This window comes from Rhyacophila brunnea, unplaced genomic scaffold, assembly GCF_057557595.1.
Source record: "Rhyacophila brunnea isolate RB1 unplaced genomic scaffold, BYU_Rbru_1.0 scaffold_23, whole genome shotgun sequence".
Taxonomy (NCBI): Eukaryota; Metazoa; Arthropoda; class Insecta; order Trichoptera; family Rhyacophilidae; genus Rhyacophila; species Rhyacophila brunnea.
Genome location: NW_028232893.1, coordinates 23,735,222 through 23,759,126, shown reverse-complemented (window position 1 = coordinate 23,759,126; position 23,905 = coordinate 23,735,222). Strand labels below are relative to the sequence as shown.

At 36.6% G+C, this 23,905-nt stretch overlaps 1 protein-coding gene across 2 annotated transcripts in view; it reads left to right on the top strand.

Annotated features, from left to right (window-relative positions):
- LOC147069750 (alpha-tocopherol transfer protein-like) overlaps positions 1–23,532 on the top strand; it is a 53,313-nt gene extending 29,781 nt beyond the window's left edge. For both annotated transcript variants that reach the window (XM_085950640.1, XM_085950639.1), the window contains exons 2-6: positions 9,817–10,142; positions 16,721–16,845; positions 19,440–19,536; positions 21,047–21,188; positions 23,145–23,532. In XM_085950640.1, the coding sequence (XP_085806766.1) occupies positions 9,850–10,142; positions 16,721–16,845; positions 19,440–19,536; positions 21,047–21,188; positions 23,145–23,393 (906 nt within the window). In that variant the 5' untranslated portion in view covers positions 9,817–9,849 and the 3' untranslated portion in view covers positions 23,394–23,532. The remainder of the gene's footprint in view (positions 1–9,816; positions 10,143–16,720; positions 16,846–19,439; positions 19,537–21,046; positions 21,189–23,144) is intronic.
- Positions 23,533–23,905: the final 373 nt, after the last annotated feature.

Here is a 23,905-nt window from a genome sequence, read left to right as displayed (position 1 = left end):
AGTGCATAAGTACATACAAAATATGTTAAAAATTAAAACAGGTATTTCGTAATTTTTTGAGAAATTTGTATTACCAAATTACTTACGTTTTTATTTATAATCAAAATCAAGTATTTACTAAATTATACATATTTATAAACTAAGTTTATTAACTAAATATTAAACAGTAAATCACTTAACACAACCCGTTGTTCAGTGAGGCAGATATTCTTGAATGGCTTAGGATTCCTGGCTTTCCTTATGACCAAATGCTTCAGTTTGTGTGTCACGGTTGCATTGGAGCACGGTATAATTGTGATGCGGTTCTTGGGCACTTTCCTCCCTGGTACATTACTTTCTTCGCGATGAACGTACGTTTTACGAAGGTGAAGTTTCCCGTCTCTTCTGCGTTGTATATTTGTACGCGGCGGACATTACTGAATTTGACAATCGAATACCGGCAAATTATAGAGCTTGATTTTGTGCTTTAAACTAGTAAAAATAACGGCAGATTATAGTAGTTGTCGGATAATCGAGCGGCGGATAACTGAGAGTGTACTGTATGTCAGATGTCGCATGCTTACAAAAATGCCAAACAGGTCTCAATACTTTAATTAATATAATGAGACACTTTTAATACAGATAGTCATAATATTTGTGTAAATAATCAGTACCCAATACAATTATTGTGCTTTGTTGAAAATGAGTACTTAAATAAATTCAAATCTATATTCACTTGATTTCATAAGCCGGCTCACACATCAAAACTCATCTCGCCTTAAATCATGTCGAATACGTTGATGTGACCTCATCGTTATTCAACACAAATAACAAAACACACGTTGCCAAATGGAGCTCCGCAGATTGGCCAAATGCAACTGTTTCGTTTGAAAAAAACATCTGGCTGTTGCAATCGACAAGTCAGCATCCTTCTCGGGCTCCGAGTCGAAGGGTCGAAGTCACATGCAAACAAATACGAATTGGTGATTCCTATACCGGCTCGCCGATTATCGCATTCAAATTTCTATGTCACAAGGTGTGCGCCGTTTTCACAAGCAACACTGGATCTCAGTTCTCGGAAGGTTTGTTCGGCACACGAGACGAGTTTTGATGTCAGAGCCGGCTAACATATAAGCCCACTTATTTACATTATGACTATGCATAGGGCCCTTAGAATTAGATCACAAATGATGTTTGGTCAGTTTTCCGCTGAAGTTTAAGTGCATTATGAGTTATTTCCCAGGCATATTCAATTATTTCGCTAACGTCAAAGACCAAATGGAGTCTCCTTTATGTTATTAGCTAAATAATTGTACTTAAGTATATTATGATTTTGTTGTTTTATTTTCGAAAGTTCACGTGGCTAGTTTCAAGGGTCCAACAACCAACTAATTACTAGTAGAAACAACCTGCAATTAGAGGCCGTTCTGCTAGTTAACATGATAACATTAGTATCATTTTCAAATACTTATAATAAGTATTGCTAGTTATTCCAAATATTTTTAGTTCACTGTTACAAATAATAATATTGTAAGCGATATGTTAACGTTCAAACTTCATTGTCATGAGACATTTTACTAAGATGGCTAAATCTCATGAAAAAATTGTCTTCTACTAATTTCAGTGCTAATTGTATATGCCCATAGATTTATACATAATGTGATGCACATCTGTGCGTGCTGTTGATCGCTGGGGGTACGTTTTGTACTGCGATAAACGAATTTTTGTTGTCAACGGGGGATTTAAAAAATGTAAATATGAAAATAAACACACATAATATAAAATATAACCTTGCAATAAACTGAATAAATAACATTCATTTTGTTCCATGTTACAAAAAAGAATCTAGTTTACCTTTGCTTGACTTGTCGGTTTACTTTTGTTTCACTTGCGCTGATTACTTTTTTTATATGGTAGGGAGTGAGAAAGATCGCAAGCGCGTGATTCCACTCGATTCTTGAAATGTGGGACATATCAAAACTAGTGTCCAACTAACAAAATATTGAAAATCAATTGTGATGTAATAATGAATGTGGGCTACCTGTATATGATTCAGTTGTGCATATATGTTGTAGATATGTTTTGAGAAAGTTTAATTTGAAAGATTCGAATCTATCTGAAATCAAAGGTAAAATAGACATATTATATCGTATTCGAATGAGCGGTGACCTGTCCTGTCTGTAACTAACCATAATGGTGGAAACAGAGTATGGACATAATGGTTACATGTAAATTGTACGTAAAACATTTCACCGTAGCACAGTTCGCCGTGAGCTTTCTTATCGGAATGTAAGAATGTAAACCTAACCTAAATAATCCAGTATATCGGCTATTTTCAAAATTTGTTTGCTGCTGGCTTCCTGTAAAGTGTAAACCGATAAGAACCGTGTTTTATTGAGACATGAATTTTATGTCAGTACTATGGTTGGACGGTCTTTAGTATACGGCCATATATTTTCGATACAACATTTCACGGTGGAGTGTGATACTGTGAACTGCATACGTACAAGTTTTTGGACACGGGACCTAATAGGTTGAGCACATGCAGAGCCTACATCCACACTGTGGAGGCTTATATGATTCCTTAAAGGATCGTTCATGGTAATGTAATTAATATATTCCACTTGAGTGATCCCAGTTCATACTAATATTATTTAAACGTATAGATTCAAACATCATCATGCATAAAATGTTTAAAATGTACATAGGTATTTTATGTATGTAGTAGTTATAATTCATTCAACGGCATCTATTTTATCAAAGAGTTAACTTCTAACTGTTGTATATAATATAATTTTCCTTAGTCTCTTAAAAAACTAATGTCTTTTAGAGTCTTGGCGTTTTCCAATGTATATTGTAAATAATGTTCTAAATTTAATTGTTTAATTAATTATTATAATATGCAAATTGACTGAAAGTTTTGGATGATTCGTCCTATTATGTACTATTAAAACTATCAAAATACAATACATACTATTTTATTTTTCGCTAATATCAAATAAATTCATTCTATATTGATTATCAAGTTTGTATTGCAGGTTGAAATGTCTTTAAAACCTTCATTTTGCATTTAAAACACACAAAACTTTTTCCAACTAAAAATAACATCTAAAATACATCGTCAACTGTCGTAGATACTAAGAAATATCTACAAAAAAGATACTTGAGTTGGTTGGTTAGTCATTAGAGCCATTAAATGCACTATATTTTTATGCCGCGCGGCTTAAGCGTTGGACTATCACGCCGTGGGTCCCAGGTTCGAATCCTGGGTCTGGCAAGAACACATATTGTTTTTCAATTTGTGTGTGAGTCAGGGTATGGACCTAATAGGTTGAGCAAGTGGCTGACATCCATTTCTCGTAAAAAACAAAATCTGTTAATACAAACCTCTACTCTGTGGAGGCCCATAATATGATCCTATTAGGATCGGACATATAATTTGGCAGGTTTTGCTTTGCTCTGTATTACTATAGTCTGAAAACCTGGTGCAAACTACTGTCGCTTACACTTGAGTATACTCTCCTTCCATTGGTGTTGAAAGTAAGTCATTTGTATGTCTTTTTCGTTCTGGTCAACCACCAGTTTTCCGAGTCATACATGACAAACTAGTCTTCTCAGTGTTTTTGTCCGAGATGCATTTTAAATATTGGTTCAGTTTCTTGTAACTCTCTTGGTTGTTCCCTCATGGCTGAGGATCGTGACCACCCTGAAATTCCGTCATCTTTTATATCATAATATTTTTATAAGAATTATTCTCATTACTCACTTCAAGTTCGTTCTATCAATTCCAGCCTGAGCATAAACTAAGTAAAATTGTGTGTCATTTCCTGTGGTTGAATCGTGAAGCGCTTATAACATTTTTGTAGCATTGCTGCAGAGCATAGATCCGCTGAAAGCTGATGAGTCTGTGACGACGATGCAGTCTGTGTACCATATGAATGTGGAACATAACACTATTGGGCGGCATCTGGAAGACGAGTCCTATCCATTATGTACTATAAATATTACCAATTCAGTCAATTCTTTAAAAATAAATAGTCACTATGGCAACGTGGAATCTCTTCCACTCCAGAATATAAATTTCCCTTTCTCCCATTCTTTCTGGTCGAAGCCACTGTCATCCATTCTTGGCGTATCTAGAAAAATTACAAATTGTAACCATTTTGTGGCAGACATCGTTTTCTTCACATCCTTACGATATTCCTGACCATTTCCACTGCACCAAAGAAATCGTCTTCAGCCCGCAAATGTAAACACGTAATTTTTTTTTCAATTATGAACATTATTAAGTAGTAGTTGGATTCAAACTCACATCTTTCATGCTCCGGGTGAGTGCTCTTATCCGTTAAGCTGCCGATTCGACTCTGCCTCGATACGAATCATTTCTTATAACTACGCTATCTGAGAGTTTCAAATTTCACTAATGAAATGCAACCAATTTCTTAGTTCAATAATATTATTTACATGATCCTAGGTGGCACTAGGTGTCAACCAAATTTATTTATGACATCCTATAATGATGCGAATAATTTAAGAGTATTAGATTTTTATTATTGAATATACAGTCCAACTCGGTTATTACGATCACGGATATAGCGAGATCTCGGATGTAATGTGGAAACATTTGTTGAAATTTTAGTTTATGATTTTCTCCATACATTTATTCATTGTTATAACGAGCAACTTATCAGATATACCGAGCAAAAATATCATCAAAAATTTTTCTTAAAACTGTTAATGTGTCAAACGTTTAAAAACATTTCGACCCTAAGCAATAAAATCCGACCGGACAGGATGCCGCCGGGTTCGCATTACACTTATGACACTAGTTAAGTTTATAAGTACCTACCTAATTGGTGTTTTCGCCGACAATATTAATAAAGTGTCCACGCATATGGTTGAAATAAGTAAAAAATCCAAGGTTTGTGAAGTCAGTAGGTACCTACCAGCGTTCATTACAATAAACTAGGGGCGGCAGGTTATATGAAAGTATGGTGAGGCAGCCTGGTAATCAATTTGCGGCAATATTTCCACGTTAACATTATATTATATGAGTACATTATAATGACCAAAGTAAATCCTCGTAGTAAAGTAAAGCGTCGCTATTTCTCGTAAGTTATCGGCTATTGTTGGCCTGCTTCATTCAGTTGTATGAGAAAGCCGATTCCTTGCCCCTCTTTTTATTTAATATCTCTATGACAATAAACAACTTCTTTTGTAGTTTATGAATGCCATGCTTGTTTCGGGGATTTTCGCGATAGTTTTCAGATTTTTTATTTTTTTTTTTGACTTTGTGTTATGTGACCGCTCATTTAAAAATACCTATTCTCTGATATAACGAGTAACGCTTATAACAAGCAAATTCAGTCGGTCCCATCTTCCTCGTAATAACCAAGTTCGACTGTAATATTATATAATTTGGAAAAACCTCAAAAGCATGTAAATATATAGATAGAAATAATCTTAAAAAAAATATTGAACGGAGCGTGGGATTCGAACTCGCTCATTGTAAATACAAACATTGTTTAAATTATTCATATACCTATGCCACAGTGTAAAGAGCTTGCGAGATTTTCGATAACATATTGTGATTTCCTTATCAAGAATTAATACATTACTTGGTGTACTAAATAACTTGATTTGCTTGTCTATGATAAAATTTTAATTGGTAATAGCTTTTATTGAGTACATGGTCTTTTGTAAAAAAAAAATGTAAATAAGTACTTGTAATTCTGTAATTAAAGGATCCTTTGTGCTTGCCATGTGCAAAGTCCATAAAATTGTCTGCGGTAATCATGGTACCATTTATGTTTGCGTAATTGTATTTATGTGAGCTGTAATTCAAGAAAAACTTTATTCAGTAATTCAGAATTTTCTATGTAAATTTATTGTAAAATTTATTTATTGCATTAGGATTGTCTGATATCGGTGGTCCCTATTAAAAAAGTCGGATCTGCAAAATGCTATTTTTTAGTACGAGCAATCAAAGATGTTTCATCAAATATCCTTTGTGACCTATTGTTTACCATAATGAATAAAAATACGGGTTATAGAAATTTTTCTAAACGTTTATAAAAACATCCGTCTGTCCGGTGAACATAAAAGCAACTGTCAGATCCGACGCATCTTGCTCACCCACACCCAGCCAACAATGTCGGTTGGTAAGAACCGACATTGTTATTCGGACACTCTCGGTAGATCCGTCATTTTTAACTTGAGTATCTCGAAATTTTTCAAACAAACAAAAAAAACTGTGATTGTGGTATAAATGTTTAAAGTGTTTAAATAACTTTTACGTAATAATCCGAAAATCACAAAATTTCAGATCCGACTTTTTTAATAGGGACCGACGATATTATTCCATTAAAGTGACTTAACCGGCTCTATGCCTTCAGCGAGTTTTCTCGCTCTATGAGGCCGTGATCGACAGGCCGCACATACAAATTTCACAAGTTATCTCGTCCGACTTTAAACTAAAATTACTAGCCACTGTCGATTAATTTGCATAATCTAAAAAATTAAACACAGTTCTGCTTGAATAATTATGAAATACTAAGCCACAAATTATTGATATTACACGGATTTTAGTAAAAGGTTTGCTCTACATTCAACGTATGTCGTTAAAAATCTGCAGCCTGTCAGATACCACCATAGTAATATTGTGAGGCATAGAAAAGGTTAAGGCAAATAAAGTGTTGCGAATGACATCTGGTGGGGAATTATGGAACATACAATTTAATACAATTAACTGAATATTTATCCTTATTAGAGTATATTGTATCAAAGTTGTAGAAGAAATGCGTCTTCTATAATAGTGATAGAGCCTAAACACATCATCAAAATGAGAGAAAAAAGGTACCTCTAATTTCCATATAAACTCTAGGCCCTTTAGAACGATAGTGGCGAACCTGCTGGAAGAAATACGAACTACACCGCATAGAATATTTTGACGTGTACCGATTATCTACGAACTTATCTGAATCTGTCAAATAGCACCATACGATGACAACGTCGCGTCTTGCTTACGCTCGAAGAATGAGATTGGAGAGACAATCAGCACTTTTACGTGTAAACAGTTATTATTGTGATAGTTTAAAATTCACAATATTGGTGTAATCCATGCACGTGTACAGGCGCTATTATGTATTGAATAATTAGAAGACTTAAACGTAAATTATCTGTTATTTTATAATTCCGTCAGTAGATGTCCCCAGTAGCACTACACACCCTCCTTTAAATTATGCAATTCTTGGTGTCTATATACCTTACATTATTCAATGTTAATATATCGTATATAAATTAAATCATGTCAAACAAAAACAATGCAGTTTTGAAATAATGTATCCATGTAGTTGAGTGATTGAAACTATTTTTTAAAATAATAAAACCAAAAACTTATTTTATCTGGTGTTTCAATTTTTTTTTTTTTTTTACATGTTTTCACAATTCTATTGATAGACTGCGACAACTTTAAGAGGTGTTTCTCACGAGACACCGGTATCTCGAGTATCATTTATGCACCACGCCAAAACTTCGGTGGCTAAAGCCAAAGCAGCTTACCATCGGGTCTCCTGGCTTACTGGAAGTAATTGGGGTCTTAAGTTCAGATCTCTTAAAATAGCTTATGATGCAATCTTTATGAGTATCGCTGGATATGCCGCCAGCACGTGGTATCATAGATGTAAGTTATTGTCCATCCGGAAAACTCTTCTCAGCGGTCAACGCTCAGCATTACTTGCCCTCACTAAGGCTTATAAGACGACTTCTACAGACGCGTTGCCTGTCCTTGCTGGAGTGCTTCCGTTAGACCTGCACATTCAGGTCCGTGGTGCCACGACCGCCTTGCTTGGGGGTCTGGGGGCGGAGGTTGGCAGTATCTTTATATCGCCGCCTTTAGGTCTTGGATCCATGAGCCGGTGCGCTCGAAAAGTTATTGTACGCAACCTGGCGTATGACACGGCGCTGCGTGTGTGGCAGGGGCGATGGACCACTTCTTCCAAGGGCAGACAAACGCATTTGTTCTTTCCTAATATTAAGTGGCGCATGGAGATAACCAGATTGACTCCAGACCATTGGACTTCTCAGTTCTTAACCGGACACGGTGGTTTTGCCTCCAAGCTCTGTCAGCTTGGCCTAATAGAATCTCCGACTTGCTTATGTGGCGAATTGCAGGATGCCGATCACATCCTCTGGGAGTGTCCCTATATGTCGGTTGAAAGGGAAGAGCTTCTCAAGTCGGTCCGACCCTCAGTTGGACCGGTCGGCCATTGCGACTTGGTATCTACGAGGGAAAATTTCTCAGCTTTTAAAAAGTTTGCGGCATAATACGGCGAGCGAGAAGGTCTTTTCTCATCGAGAATTGACCGTAATACATTATATGGAATTAGGGATCACGCACACTCTAGTGCACGCCAACCAAGGTCTTGGGAAGTTGCTCCTGGGACACTTTCGGCACAAATTTGAACAGCGCCTATCGTTCGTTACGCCACGGTATACGCCTGCATAACGGGTGTGGAGACGTGGCGGGTGGTGGAGGGAAAAGCAAGGTATCTCGAGAGGCTGCATTTACACATAAATGAATGTGCGCGTTCAGCCCATCGGCGGCTATCACCTCGAGCCACGGAGACACTTTTTATTACCGCAGCCAGTTGTTATGTCTCCATTATTTGTATTTCTAATTTATGATGCGAAAATATACATTAAAGAAAATGTGACTCATGCAAAAACGTGGCAAAACTATTCGGTGGCTGCAATAGCCACTGTAGTGTCAAGTGGCTGGACACTTCGGTGTTCCGTGTGAAACAGGCCTAATACTTGCAATAACTCACATGACATTAGTGTTTTGTTGATGTTGCCGCAGTCTGAAAAGAATTCTTTCTGAAAAACAAAATCAGAATATTATGTGACCAATTCGGAATAACCTGACATAAACACTGCCGTAGGACATAGTGGAAGGGTAGATGTTTACACTTTCAGCAGCTATCTTGGAAAAGTAGTACCATTACTAAATATGGCCTCCAATCTAGACATTTTCTATCATTATATTTACAAAAAGGAATAAGTTAACTAGACCGGTACTTTTTCTAAGGCCAACATGAAATTTGAGATAATCTGACCTAACGACTAAAACTGTATGATATACTGCAACGCATCTATTTTATACATAAGACTGCTATCGGCAGCTATCGAGGGTAGTTGTTTGTATCAAAGTATTATCACTTATTGTAAACAATTACAATAAGTTAGCTGTCAAAACTGTCTATCTCGCTCTAAAATTTAGCACAGCCAAAATAGGTGCTGTTAAAACATAGCACTTATTATAACAATTACAACTAACTTATTGTAATTTTATTGTCACAATAAGTGCTAATACTTTCATGCAAAAATATAAAAAACTACCCTCAATAGCAGTCTTGTGTATAGAATAGATGCGCAGGGGTTGGTAAAATTTTGACACACTATGGTTTGGTTAAGGCAGGGCTTATTCAATTTAAAAAAAAAAACTAATTAACATATGCAAAAGTATTCTTAATTCAACGAAAACAAATAAGTATGAATGAAAAAGTTTGCACCTTTTTGTTGAATCGCCCATAACATTATCCAAACTAGTATGGTTTGTTGAGGCAAGGTTTAATTGATTTTTAAAAAATAACCAACACCATTTGTAAATTGTAGTCTTTTAGTTCAATGAAAACAAATACATTTGACTGACAAAGTTTAGTGTGCACTATTTATGTCGAATCAACAGCCTACTTCCACCCTTCGCCACTGCCGTGTTGTAAGTTGGTATCTGATACTTGAAAGATTATTTATTTATTCTTGAATTATTTATTTCAGCGGCCAATCAATAAGTAGACAAAAAGCTTCAAAATGGCCGTCGATCTAGGCTTCGACTACGAGAAATGCTTCATAGACAATCCGTTATTCAAAAAATCAGACATCGCAGAGTTGAAGCAATGGCTGCAGACCCTCGACCCGTCGAAGAACATTCCTAAGGACATCAGTGACAAGCAACTCCTCGTGTTCCATAATTCCTGCCAGCTGGTGATGGAAGACACTAAGAGATGCATCAAGGCGTACTACAGCGTCAGGGATAAGACGCCGGAGCAGTTTGATGACAGAGATGCTTCGTCAGAACTATTAATGCAATGTCAGGAGATACAGTAAGTGAATTCATTAATAATATAAGTATGTCTATTACCAAAAATCTTTTCTGTGAACCTGTAGCGGTCAATAACTTCGGACCATGTCAGCATTATTTCAACAGTGTAAGAATTAGCAAGTCATTTAAACCAGTGCTCCGCAACCTTTTCCCACCTACGGCACACCAAAGGTCTTCCCAGAATTCCGCGGCACACCACACGTAAAGCAATTTATACACCAAAACATGGACCCCACATCCTGAAGGGGGACCCCAAGTCAAGATCTTTGGCGGCCCGAAAATCCCGATATCCAGAAAATAGCCAATGGAACACCGGCGAAGTTCAGTTTTAGCATCCCGTCGTTAATCAATTCAACAAATTCCTCTCGAATTTATAGGAAAAGCGCTTCTATAGAATTTTCGGCATTGGTTACAAAAGGGTTTCGTATCCAGTCGCGTTGATTGTATGAAAGTACTGATGATATTTCTTTTGCAGCAAAGTTAAATGTCTTTGAGAGGGATCCAAAATTGATTGCTTATTTTCAATTGTGGTCTGGTAGGTCCTTTGGAACATTTGTAGAGATCCTTGTCTTAACTCCTTCTGCAAAAGTTTGAGTTTATTTTTGAATTCTTCTAATTTATCAGAGTACGTCAATATATTTTCATTCTGACCTTGCATTATTTTATTAAGTTCATGCAGGTGCTCAAATATATTACCAGCCATGTACGCAAAGTTGGCTATTGCACCGCGGCACACCTAGCATCGTCTCGCGGCACACCGGTTGCGGAGTACTGATTTAAACTATCGCACAATCGTCGCATCTACAGTCAGCATATTCTTCACGCGTGACATTATTCGATGGGATCGAAACGTTCAAACTGCAATAATGCGGAGACAAGCAGATTTCTCAATTGCAAACTTCATCAGTAGGCTTAGGATTCTTAGGTATTTAAATATCTTTTTTGAGTGGCCAGGCCCCATAACAAAATATCAAAAATATTTATCTGTTTCAGACAACTTTGAAACAATTGCCCTATTTGTTAGCACCTATTTTTAAATATTTTTGGATAATTACATATTTTTACATATTTTAGGTTTAAGCACATATTTTCACACAAACACAAAATTAATAAACACAATAATTGCAATGTTAGAATCATCTACAAAGTCACTAGTAGAGCAAATTAATATTTTAAACAATACTGCTGCTAAAATAAGAAAATGTTCCTGGACCAATTGGAATAAAAATAAGTACAAAATTAAAGTGTTTTAAGTAAAAATACTTGACTTCAAACGCTGCAGAATAATAAAGCTATTTTTAAAAATCCATCAGATGCCTCAGATGTTTAAATTTTTTCTACTTCAGAAATAGTTTTACTTTCCGACCATGTCCGAATCCTAATAGGATCACTCCACAGAGTAGAGGTTTGTATTAACAGATTTTGTTATTTTACGAGAAATGGATGTCAGCCACTTGCTCAACCTATTAGGTCCATACCCTGACAGACACAAATTGAAAAACAATATGTGTACTTGCCAGACCCAGGATTCGAACCTGGGACCTACGGCGTAATAGTCCAACGCTTAAGCCGCGCGGCCACCGTGGGTGATAAATGTTTCATTTACATACTCAATAATAACATCTGTAGAAGTGGTAAGAAGTTTTTCCATGTATAAAAATTTGGTAGTATCAAATCGTCAAAGATTCACTTTGGAAAATTTGAAGCATTATTTTATTATTTATTGTAATAAAGCGTTTTCTGTTTGTGAATAAATAATAAATATAACTGTTGAAATATTTTAGCACATAATTACGAATTTTTAATAACATATCGTCTCTGTTCTGGCAGAACACACTAACTGGGGTATACTAGTTTTGAGTAATTTGACTTTGAAGTTGTTAAAATGTTTGAAATGGTCTATCATGTGAGTTTATTAAGTAATCGTAAAAAGGATGACTTTAAAGTAAAGACTGTTTATTTATTAAGAAGGTTTCCAGACGGTAAAGTTTGAAATAAGGAACATTTTGGTATAACTAACTCAATATGTCATTTTTTTTAAATTAGTGTCTTCTGCCAGAACAGTGAGGATATTTTCCAATTATATCTACATATTTTAGGTACCTATTATTCATTTTTTAGCAGCTAAAAATCCTAAGCCTATTTAGTATCAATCTTAACCTCCGGTAAGGCCAATCAGTAAGCTTCGTGTCAGTCGCTCCGCATAACATTCTATTCCACCGACCTCGGACCTTGGAACAGTATCATAAGTATCGTAACATAACGCTGTTTACGCTGAAAATAAAACTCGCTCCTCCATCCATCGGAGTAACCACCAAATCTCTACTTCTCATCTCTCCTCATGACGACTCTCCATCTACACCTCCCGGTCATCTCCAATCACAGCGGTCTCGTCCCTCAACCACTAGACCCGCTAAATACCTAACCTGTAATGTATTTTATTTGTATATAATAATGTGAACAAAATTTGGTACTATTCGGTTATCAGGAATACAGCGGAAAACACATTTTGAAAATAGCCAATAAACTGGATTATTTGTTAGGTTAACCTAACCAAACGTAATGAGACTCCCGGGGTTCCAGCGGCTAGCTCAGGTGTCCATCGAACCCCGGATTCACAAAAAAAAGAAATTCAAACGGTTGGAGTGTAAATAAAACACAGTCCTTCGTGCTCGTAACGTGATATTGTTTATATTTTACATTTTCTTAATTTTTAGTTTTACAAATTATATTTGGGATTTTTACAGTTGTAGTCGTCAGGTCCGTACCTATCGGAAAGGGGACGCTTACTAACATCCTTTTTTCTTTTCTTTTTAAATTCCTCGTACCGACGCCATCCAGCAAAAAAAGGACTCTCGTGATTGGCCAAATTTTATCGCGTGATCTTTGATTCGGCGAATCACGAGCCTGACCCTGGCGCCGGCGCGCGAGGATTTCACGCACAATGCGCGGCAAAATTTATTATATTTAAATCCTTATATTTAGTCTTAAAATTATCTCTTTCATCCATCATCATTTTTACTTTTTAAATTAAAAAGAAATACTTACGTGGTTGAGCAAGGAATCAGATTAGATGTTTTATGAAGCCGTTTCTAGAGGTCAGGGTTACGTTTCGACTTAAGCTACTAAATGATTATTTTACACCGGGAGAAGCCCGCCTGTAACAGGGGTGTATCAATTCGCCCCATCTGGATTAAAGTCGAAAGGTACGCCCTGATCTCATCGGCCACCCATCCAATTCCTTGTTCATCCGTTAAGTACATGGCATGATAAACAGTTTATAAAAGAATTCAACTACAATCTAACTATTCTAACATAAAACTCTATACTTTAGCTCTATTTTTATTATTTTCTATATTTATTTTGGATTATTATTTTCAGCTCAAAGCAATGCTTTCGCGATACTTTTGAATAGGTCAGAGTTTGATTTAATTTCAGTGTAGTACATTTATTTTGTGTTACTTTGTTTTAATTAGGTTTTCTTGTTATTTTATTCGTTTTTATTAGTCAGCGGAGGGGTCGCGGAGCTATAGTCTTTGACTCTTGGGCTGTCCAGTTTTTTGTATTCCGAGAGGCTACATTTGTAGACGTTTAGCCCTCGTTCGGAATTATAGTTTCGTGTTACGTTTTTCTTCTTCTGGTGCAATAGGAGCGTACCTCGTTTGGCGTCGTCTGCCTTTGCAACCAGGGCGTGGTAGTGGCGTTACTATTGAGCCAGGCTCGTTCCGAGCAGCGGATATCTTCCTGTGGAAAGTTTTCCACTGATCTGCTGGTCTCTGGAGTATCACCTCATAGATGGACAGGTACTGTGTCTCCATCTGTTCCTATTACTGCGGGCAAGGCATCGTATAGCGGTACAACGGCCAGGCTCGTTGACGGCGACACGGCTCTCCCACAGGTAATAGGATGGATGTTTACAATAAGTATCCTTTTCCCTTTCTTTTTTTTTTTTTTATAGATGGTTACACTTCGGAAGTACCTCTTGTTGTTTCACTATCTTTCAGGCGTCACGTCCCTAGTCTCTCCATGAACCTGCGCGAGAAAGGAGAGTGCGCACTCTCCACACCATCAAGCTTTGGTATCATGAATTTTCGGCTACGCTGCCTTTGGATGCGCTTACTTCGAGAGGTGGCTCCCTTTGTGCTTCCAAATTGTCTTCATCTGTATTTATTCTTTTTCTTTCTTTAGTAATTTATTCGTTCATTAGACTTCCTGTACTTTAAATTTATTCGAATTTACTTTATTAATTACTCCTACCCCATACATTAAATAGCTACTAATTTTATATAAAATCTTCCCATTGTACTTATGGTACTTACTATCACATTTAATATTTTACCCTAATACCCATAATTATTTTGCAACATTGTATTGACTGTATAAATCACATTGATATTAAAAATTGAAATATTCCACCCTCTCATTATATTTATTTCTGAATCAGTACACTTAAAACTGTGTAATTAACTTTATTTTTAGTGAAACCCATTTTATTAAAAAAAAAAAATGTTGTTTTGTTTTACGCGCCCGACATCCTATTCCAAGGCGCGCCGCGCCGATTTACGGTGCCTCTCACGTTTTATTATTATTATTTTTTTTTTTTATTATTGAAACCCCGTTGAGAAATTTACGGCTTATTGACTCATTTTTTTTTTTTTTTTTTTTTTATCACAAGCATACAATCTCTACTTTCATCCTTTTATACCTAATTTTAACTTATTATTAAAATTTAACATAACAACTAACACTTTGTCGAGTGACGCCTTATTATTCCCGTTCCGTTTTCGCTGTGTTAAATTTACGATTGGTAATTTGTAAAGAAATAATAGGGACGGTAGTGTACTATTTTCCTCGTTTCTCTTTGGATTCAAATTATTAACACGGCGTAACTTTGAAACAGGTTTCGCGCTACTGTAGAATATCGTCTTTCCCGTTTATAAAATTGTTTGCGATTTTCAATGTTAATGTTTTCGAATTCATTCATATTTACTTTATTTGAACGGAAAGAATTGGCGTCACTTTGCGGAGCGTTATTTTTAAAACTAGAATGTACATTTTTCTTACTAACGAACTTAAGATTATAGGGCTCAGAAAGTGGGTCCTTAATTAACTTTTTATCCGTAATTAGAAGAATTTCCGGATATTTACGATTATTATCTTCACTTTTAACTACACTGTTTACACTGAAACTTCCAACAGCAACTCGGCGTTCACCCTTGACTAGAGGGTTGGCGACTGGTCCTGCTTCATCTCCTCGTGGTCGAGCCTGCGCCCGTACAGCTTCTTCGATTCATCTCAGCTTGCGCGCCTTCTCAGCCCTCTTGTGAGGCTCCCTAGCCTCGCGTTTCCTTTTTCTCTCCTCACCGAACATCCCGTGGTCGACTAGGGTACACGACATGTTAGTGATACCCTAGGAAAATCGGCATTTTGCTCGCCGTTTTTCGTCGCGAGTGGGCCGTGGCCTCTACGAGCCCTCCTCGCTGGATACCGTCGATGATGTGTCTGGTCTCCATAGGTGGGATTTGTGCAGCCATTCGTCGTACTGGAGACGCGCTGGTGCTACGGTCTCCAGCACAACGCTAGGCGCGGTCAGCGCCGTATGTGGACTGTCTTCGAACACCAGAGGGCCCTCCCGGTTTGATGTTGGAGACAGCACTTCTTCTTCGATAAGGGTTACGTCGGAGTCCGCTTTTTAGTTAACCATTTCTTGGTTGTTCCGGCTCCTGGATCATAAACTTTTATTTAGCGTTCGCGGGCGTAAATTTTATTTCGCGGGTTCGGAAGAATTAATGCGATTCTTCACGCCCCATGTTGCCAGGCGCCATTGAGATCCTCGGGGTTCCAGCGGCTAGCTCAGGAGTCCATCGAACCCCGGATTCACAAAAAAAAGAAATTCAAACGGTTGGAGTGTAAATAAAACACAGTCCTTCGTGCTCGTAACGTGATATTGTTTATATTTTACATTTTCTTAATTTTTAGTTTTACAAATTATATTTGGGATTTTTACAGTTGTAGTCGTCAGGTCCGTACCTATCGGAAAGGGGACGCTTACTAACATCCTTTTTTCTTTTCTTTTTAAATTCCTCGTACCGACGCCATCCAGCAAAAAAAGGACTCTCGTGATTGGCCAAATTTTATCGCGTGATCTTTGATTCGGCGAATCACGAGCCTGACCCTGGCGCCGGCGCGCGAGGATTTCACGCACAATGCGCGGCAAAATTTATTATATTTAAATCCTTATATTTAGTCTTAAAATTATCTCTTTCATCCATCATCATTTTTACTTTTTAAATTAAAAAGAAATACTTACGTGGTTGAGCAAGGAATCAGATTAGATGTTTTATGAAGCCGTTTCTAGAGGTCAGGGTTACGTTTCGACTTAAGCTACTAAATGATTATTTTACACCGGGAGAAGCCCGCCTGTAACAGGGGTGTATCAGTAACCTAACCCAAACTAACAAATAATCCAGTTTATCGGTTATTTTCAAAATGTGTTTTCCGCTGTATTCCTGATAACTAACCGAACAGTACCCAAAATTCCACGACAACTTATCCAATTTTCATTCTTTTTTTACACAGGGAATACATGATCCTTCCAGAAAAGACTGATGAAGGATATACAATCATGTTTCATCGACTTCACGATTTCTCGCCCGATAAGTACAACTATAATCCTGGCTGCAGAGTTTTCTGCATGACTATCGGTTGGTACATTAAATTTAAATCTATTCACAGTAGCAGCAAAAGAATAAGAATACATGGACAGTGATCTTCTTATTATGCATTTCATCCCCTATCTTTTGCTCTATCATTCTGCTACCCGGAACAATTCAGTGAAACTGCACTCGTATCAGTCACGGAGGTTTTTAAGTAAGCTTACCATACTGGGACTGTCCCGATTTGAAGATAGTCCTGACGTCCAGTCCAGTTTATCCTTGGTTATTTGGAAAAAAAATAAAAGTGCCAAATAGACATTCTACCGCCGCACATGCACAATTTTAGTTGAGCTCTGTCAGATTGTGTAGATAATTTACTCGAGTCAGTGTTTGTGTTAATGAGGTCAGTAATTCTTATGGTTTAAAAATGAACCTCAAGAAAACAAAACTATTTACTAGTATCAAAAACAGCGACACCAGACACCAACACAAATTTTGTCATTAACAGCAAACCAATCGAACGTGTGACCCATTATAAATATTTAGGTACATGGGTCAATGAGAAATGGGACCAGTCTCAGGAAATAAAAACTAGAATTGAGATCTCAAGGAGCGCCTTTCTCAAAATGAGACGCCTCCTTAGCAATCGAGATCTTAACCTAGGTATGAGACTGCGTATGGTACGTTGTTATGTGCTCTCAATTCTTTTCTATGGTATGGAAGTATGGACGCTAAACCAAGAGATTTCACGGAGACTTGAAGCTTTCGAGATGTGGCTGTATAGACGCATCCTCAAAATTCCTTGGACTGACCGGGTGACAAATGTTGAAGTTCTCAATCGAATGGGGAAGGACCGAGAAGTTCTACGTAGTATCAAAACCAGGAAACTACAATACCTCGGCCACATTATGAGAGGACAAAAATACAGCATTCCCCAACTCGTCATTCAAGGAAAGATCAATGGGAAGCGTAGCAGAGAACGGCGCCGCATTTCGTGGCTTAACAACCTCTGTGATTGGTACGAGTGCAGCTCCACCGAACTGTTCCGGGTAGCAGACGACAACGATAAGATCGCCTTGATGGTGGCCGACCTCCGCTAGGGAATGGCACAATAAGAAGAAGGTGTTTGTTTTCAGTGTTATGAAAAGATATTCTCAATAATGAATAACATTATGGGCTGAAGAAAGAGGTAGAATGGCTCAATCAACTGTAAAAGCTTTTTTTTTGTAATGAAGTTGATTGTAAACTAAATTGTATTGAATTTTTAAAGAGAGCTCACACTAGTGATAAATATACGGTACTCGAGACTGGCTCCGGGTGGGAGATGCTCTGCTGGCTTTACCCAATCTTCGAGACCCTCAGAGGCAAGGTTCGCCTCCCATGCAGATAGTCTATCTTCTTCGGATGGGACGGGTTGACGCCATAAAGCTTCTTCTGGATTTTAGCCTTATTTTGCACATCTCCCATCCGGAGCCAGTCTCGGGTACCGTACATGGAAAGCCCTAAACAGACTGCGAACGATGGTAGGGCGCACTCGAGACAACATGGTGAAGTGGGGGTACTCCAATCGCCAAACCTATGAGTGCGGTGAAATGCAAAGCATGGAGCACCTTTTTTCATGCAAGTCTTGCCCAGTAAACTGCAATTTCGACGAGATCCTACAAGCCAAGGAAAATGGTGTTGCCTTCGCCAACTTCTGGAGAGACACATTGTAGCTATTGAAGACCCGACACGACGAAGAAGAAGTGATAAATATTAATAACTTTTTAATAAGAAGTTATGTTCAGTTAAGAGTAATTAAAAATTATTATTACATAATTAATGTTTTTTTGTTAACAGTTAGTCTTTTTGAATTATAAGTACCTACTTAGTTAGATGAATATATTTCTCACTTTCTAAAATCGTATTATGGTTAGTCTACAAAACAGTATCCCGAAATGCTTCGATTTTAATGTTTCATTCGAACCCGGGTCGCAAAAACGACTCAAATGGAATAGTACAAAACTTAAATCCATTAGAATTTAAATTCAAATTCCATCAAGTACCTTCGGTCGATAGTTAATAGTTGATAGTCGATTTTCGACTTATACGAGGTATAAATGAGAACTCTGCCATTCTGGGCAGTGTTGACCTGTGTGTCCCTGATAACTATCTTAGAAATAGAGACCATCAGTTGTTTATTCTCCCAAGGTGCAGAACCAACCTGCCACTGGTAATGCCAATTGGGAGGGCGATAACTATGTTCAACGAAGTTGCTTTGGGTGTTGATATATTCCGCCTACGTGAGAATGAGTATAGGTGGACGTTGTTTTATAAATTCTTAAAATAGGGTCTGCTTAACTCATCCGGTGTACTTCCTTGTACCTATCTAATTTATATTTTTTGTTTTTACACATTTCTACTGTTTAATAACATACTATCTATCTCTTTTTTTATGTAATACTGTTTTATATTTCTTTGTTTCTAAATGTCATGTTGTGAACGTCTTAAACTTATAATTTGTAATGTCCACAATATGTTAAAAATAAATAAATTGAAAATTGATAGTATTAATATCAATTAATAATTTGTCGTGCAAAAGTGTGTAAATGAGCCTTTTTAAACATCTATCTGTGCCTAACTTTTTTTAATATCCTTTACAGATGCTGATATTTATGAAAATGGGCCTCACAAAGGACTGATTTTTCTTTTAGACATGAAAGGCGTGAAGCTAAGTCATTTGACCAGAGTTCCCTTGGGGTAAGATGTCTTTCCATATTCAAGTAAACTACTTAGTTGTAATAATCACCAGTGGCGGTTTTTTATGTAGCAGATGAGCTGATTGTTTCGTCAGAAAGTATCAAAATCTTTAAAAAAAGGCATTTTTCACAATCCTACTGACAAAAATCCGGAACATAGCTATTGCTATATTCTTAAGGCAATTTATCTCACATGCAAAATATTAATGAGGTGGCTTTTAAGCCTGGCACTACCTTAGGTTTCCATGTACCTTATACCGCCCACAGATAATAACCAATTATGTATCTGTATCAGTCAGTGGCAAAGGGTGGAGGTAGACTGTAACACAAATAGTGCACACTAAACTTTGTCAATCAAACGTATTTGTTTTCATTGAATTAAGACTACAATGTGTAGATAGTGTTTGTTAATTTTTACAACGTTTTTATTAGGTCGTATTCTTATTTGTCCGGTAGTTGTTTGTCCAGTACAAATCTTGCAATCGATGTTTAATTAACTTCCCGACTAGCTAGACATTTGAAACTTTTAGAATACATCAGAACACGATGCCAATGCATTTTTTTAATACTTTTAGCCATCTTTAAGTAGAATTAAATTCATTTTCAGTTAATTCTGTTTTGTATGAAAAGTTATTTCGGAAGAAATCCGTAATCCAATCCACTATTATTGGTTGCTAGGAAATTATTAATATATACGTGTGTTACTATGGAAATCAATATGTGTATCAAAATGACATTTCAGTATTATTTCTATCAAATACAATTTTTTTTGATTGTTTAAGCTAGTCAAGTCAAGTTTATATGATTCAACAGAAAATTTAAAAACGTTGTATATAAAAAGTTCTTTTTATCTTGTAATAATTTAAATTCAGTTAAACACTGCCTAATCTGAGCCATAGTAAATAATAATCAAAAAATATTCTTCTATCTATAAAATATCTAAAATTATGCCATTAAATCATTCATTGGAAAAACACACTGGCGCGAATCCAGTGGTAACAGGTTCCAGTCCTGTCGGGTATCGTATTTTTTTCTAAAAAGGATTTTTTCTAGTGTGTATATGCATGAGATGTTTTCAAATTATGTATGTTGAATAATATTAATTCCTATTTGTTACGCATCTCTGAATGTTAAGGCTATACCTCAATTGAGGCATGGTCTAAAAAGATCGTGTCTAGGCGATGCGCGGATTGCGGGTCGCGGGTGCAAATGACGCATGCCGACCAAAATATAATTTGTCATATAAATCCATTTAATGTTCTTTTTATTGTTCTATTAGTAACAATAATAATATATTCATTGACATGTTTTCTTTTTAAAGTAAATGGGTAACGTTTTTTAGTCATCTTTACACGATTTAAGAATTAATACCCCCGTCGCCATCACGAAACAAATTGACGTATTCACACTTCGAGTGCCAGCGAGTCCAAAATTTCGTCGCGCCTATAGTTGAAAATTATTTGCCGTTTCACTGAAGTATCGCCTTAACTTGATTGTTTTCATTATTTCAGAGGTTCGGCAAAACATTTACAGTACGTCCAAGAAGGAATGCCTTCCAGAATTGTCGCCGTACACATACTCAACGTCGTCTCCTACTTCGACAAGATAATGGCCTTCGTCAGGCCGTTCTTGAAGGGTGAACTAATAAAGAAGGTAGACCTTATTGCATAACCCTTTTCTTCTCCTCTTCAGGATATCTCCAGGGGTTGAACTTCAAATTGTGTGACATCGTAAAAATATACTACCACAATGAAAATAATCTCGATAATTGTATTAAAATAAAGTTTTTCGTTACTTACTTACTTCACCCTGTCACATTCTAGCATTGTGGCATAGGGCGGGCTAGCACAAGGTCGTGATTTACATGTAAATTGTAAACAAACTGTGAAAACAATGACAGTTATAGATATCAAGCTGCCATGTTTTTATTCCCCAATATATAAAATATTAGTTTTGCTCTGGCATAAAATTGACCAGTTACATGTAAATTGTACGTCAAACATTTCACCATAGCACAGTTAGCCGTGAGCTTTCTATCGGAAAGAGATGACTGTATACTATGCGGTTTTCAATTTTATTAGATTCAATATGAACATTAATTCAATTTTCATTGCTGATTTTGGCAAAATTCATGAATTAAAGAATGAAAACCTAACCAAACCTAACAAATAATCCAGTATTTCGGCTATTTTCAAAATTTGTTTGCTGCTGGCTTCTTGTAAAGTATAAACCAACAATAACCGTGTTTTATTTAGACATTTTTATGTCAGTACTATACAACCCAAAGAGGTTGGATGGTCTTTAATATACGGCCATATATTTCCGATACAACATTTCACGGTGAAGTGTAATATGGCAAATTGCATACGTTGCCGCTTGCCTTGGTCCATCGCCACGTGTCGCGCCATGTAATGTGTAGCGCCGCTGCAAGGTGAGGGAGGATTAACAGCTATTTCGGGCTATGAACCCATCTTCAAAACGACACTAAGATAAATCTATATTCTTTCAGAAAATAGATTCGTAGCTCGAAACAGTTGCCAACATAAATAACTCGATTATAAACTTTGTTTATAATCGATTATAATCCATTATAAACTTTGTTTATAATCAATTATAATCCATTATAAACTTTGTTTATAATGGATTTCTATCACGGAAACGCTAATTCAATTAATAAACAAATAATCACCACTGCCATATGACAAAATAATCACAGATATACGCCATCTCCATAATGTTCAATGTCACTATATATATCCTGACCGACCTAAGTAAATTTTATTGCGGTACATTCTCAGAATTTATCAGATGTCAATGCGCTCGGTTTAACAAGAGAGACATGCGCATCTATTCTATACACAAAACTACTATCGGCGGTTAACGAGGGTAGTTTATCATATGTTTGTATTGAAGTATTATAATTGTTACAATAAGTTAGCCGTCTAAGCAGTCAAAACTGTCTATCTCGCTCTAAAATTTAGCAAAGTCAAGAGAGGTGCTGTTAAAACATAGAACTTATTGTTACAATAAGTGCTAATATTTTGATACAAAAATATGAAAAACTACCCTCGATAGCTGCCGATAGCAGTCTTATGTATAGAATAGATGCAATGGGGACTTTTTGATTCACTTTTATATGTTTAGAGCAGTGGTTCTTAACCTCGGTTCGATCGAACCCCAGGGGTTCGGTGAGTCAGTCTCAGGGGTTTGGCTTTTTGTGCACCAGTAAAATATATACCTATGTTTTGAATTTGAAAAAAATCATATTTTATTTTTCCAATTAAGAAGGGTTCGGTGAATGCGCATATGAAACTGGTGGGGGTCAGTACCTCCAAAAAGGTTAAGAGCCACTGGCTTAGAGTCCATCTCTATAAGGTTTTCTTCAATATCTTCGATATAGTCACAATACCGCTTCTATGCATTTATTCTATACACAAGACTGCTTTCGGCCGCTATGGCAGCTATCTAGGGTAGGTTTGTATCGAAGTGTTAGAATTGATGCTCTGGATAAGACAGTTTTGCACAAATTTTGCCAGTTTGTGCAGTGGTGCTACTCCACCGTGGGAATAATTAAATGAATGAATACAATTAAATTTTCATGGTTTCCAGATGGTTCTTCACCCGCCCGATGTGGACATGGAAAAGTTCTACAAAGAAGTGTTACCGAAACGATGTCTTCCAGCGGATATAGGCGGAGATCTTCCCGATACGCAGACGTTGAACAAGTTAAACACCCAAAAGCTGATCGCCCTGAAGCCGTACTTTGACGCAGAAGAGAAACAGAGGCACCTGTGTTCCAAAGACTCCAAGAAGAAAAATAACGTTGAAAGAAACTTCCAGGATTTAAATATAGATTAATTTATACATATTTTTTTTATGAATAAGGGACTTTTGTTTATATATAATATATTCCTATTTTTTTATTTTTTTTAAGTTAAAATAATGGAAGGCTGGAGATTCAAGGGACACAATTGATATACAATATGTAAAATATGATTTCCATGCAGTTAGTTTTTTCATCCCAAATTTATATATAAAAAATATTCTATTAATACTATTGACCGAAGTTACTTGACGGAATTTGAATTTAAATTCTAATGGATTTAAGTTTTCTACTATTTCATTTGAGTCGTTTTTTTGTGACCCAGGTTTAGCCTTTCCGCATCTTCGGGCACTGTGTACACTCACCAAAAGGCAAATAGACACTGACAACGAATACTATTAACTCTAATTTATATAACCAATCAATACAATAAAGATTTAATATACGCTTATCGAGTGTATTATAATTAATAAGATAAGGGGTTTCTACAAACACTTCAACTATTCATAATTTGTTTGTTATATTTTTTTATTGTGACCCTTGACTT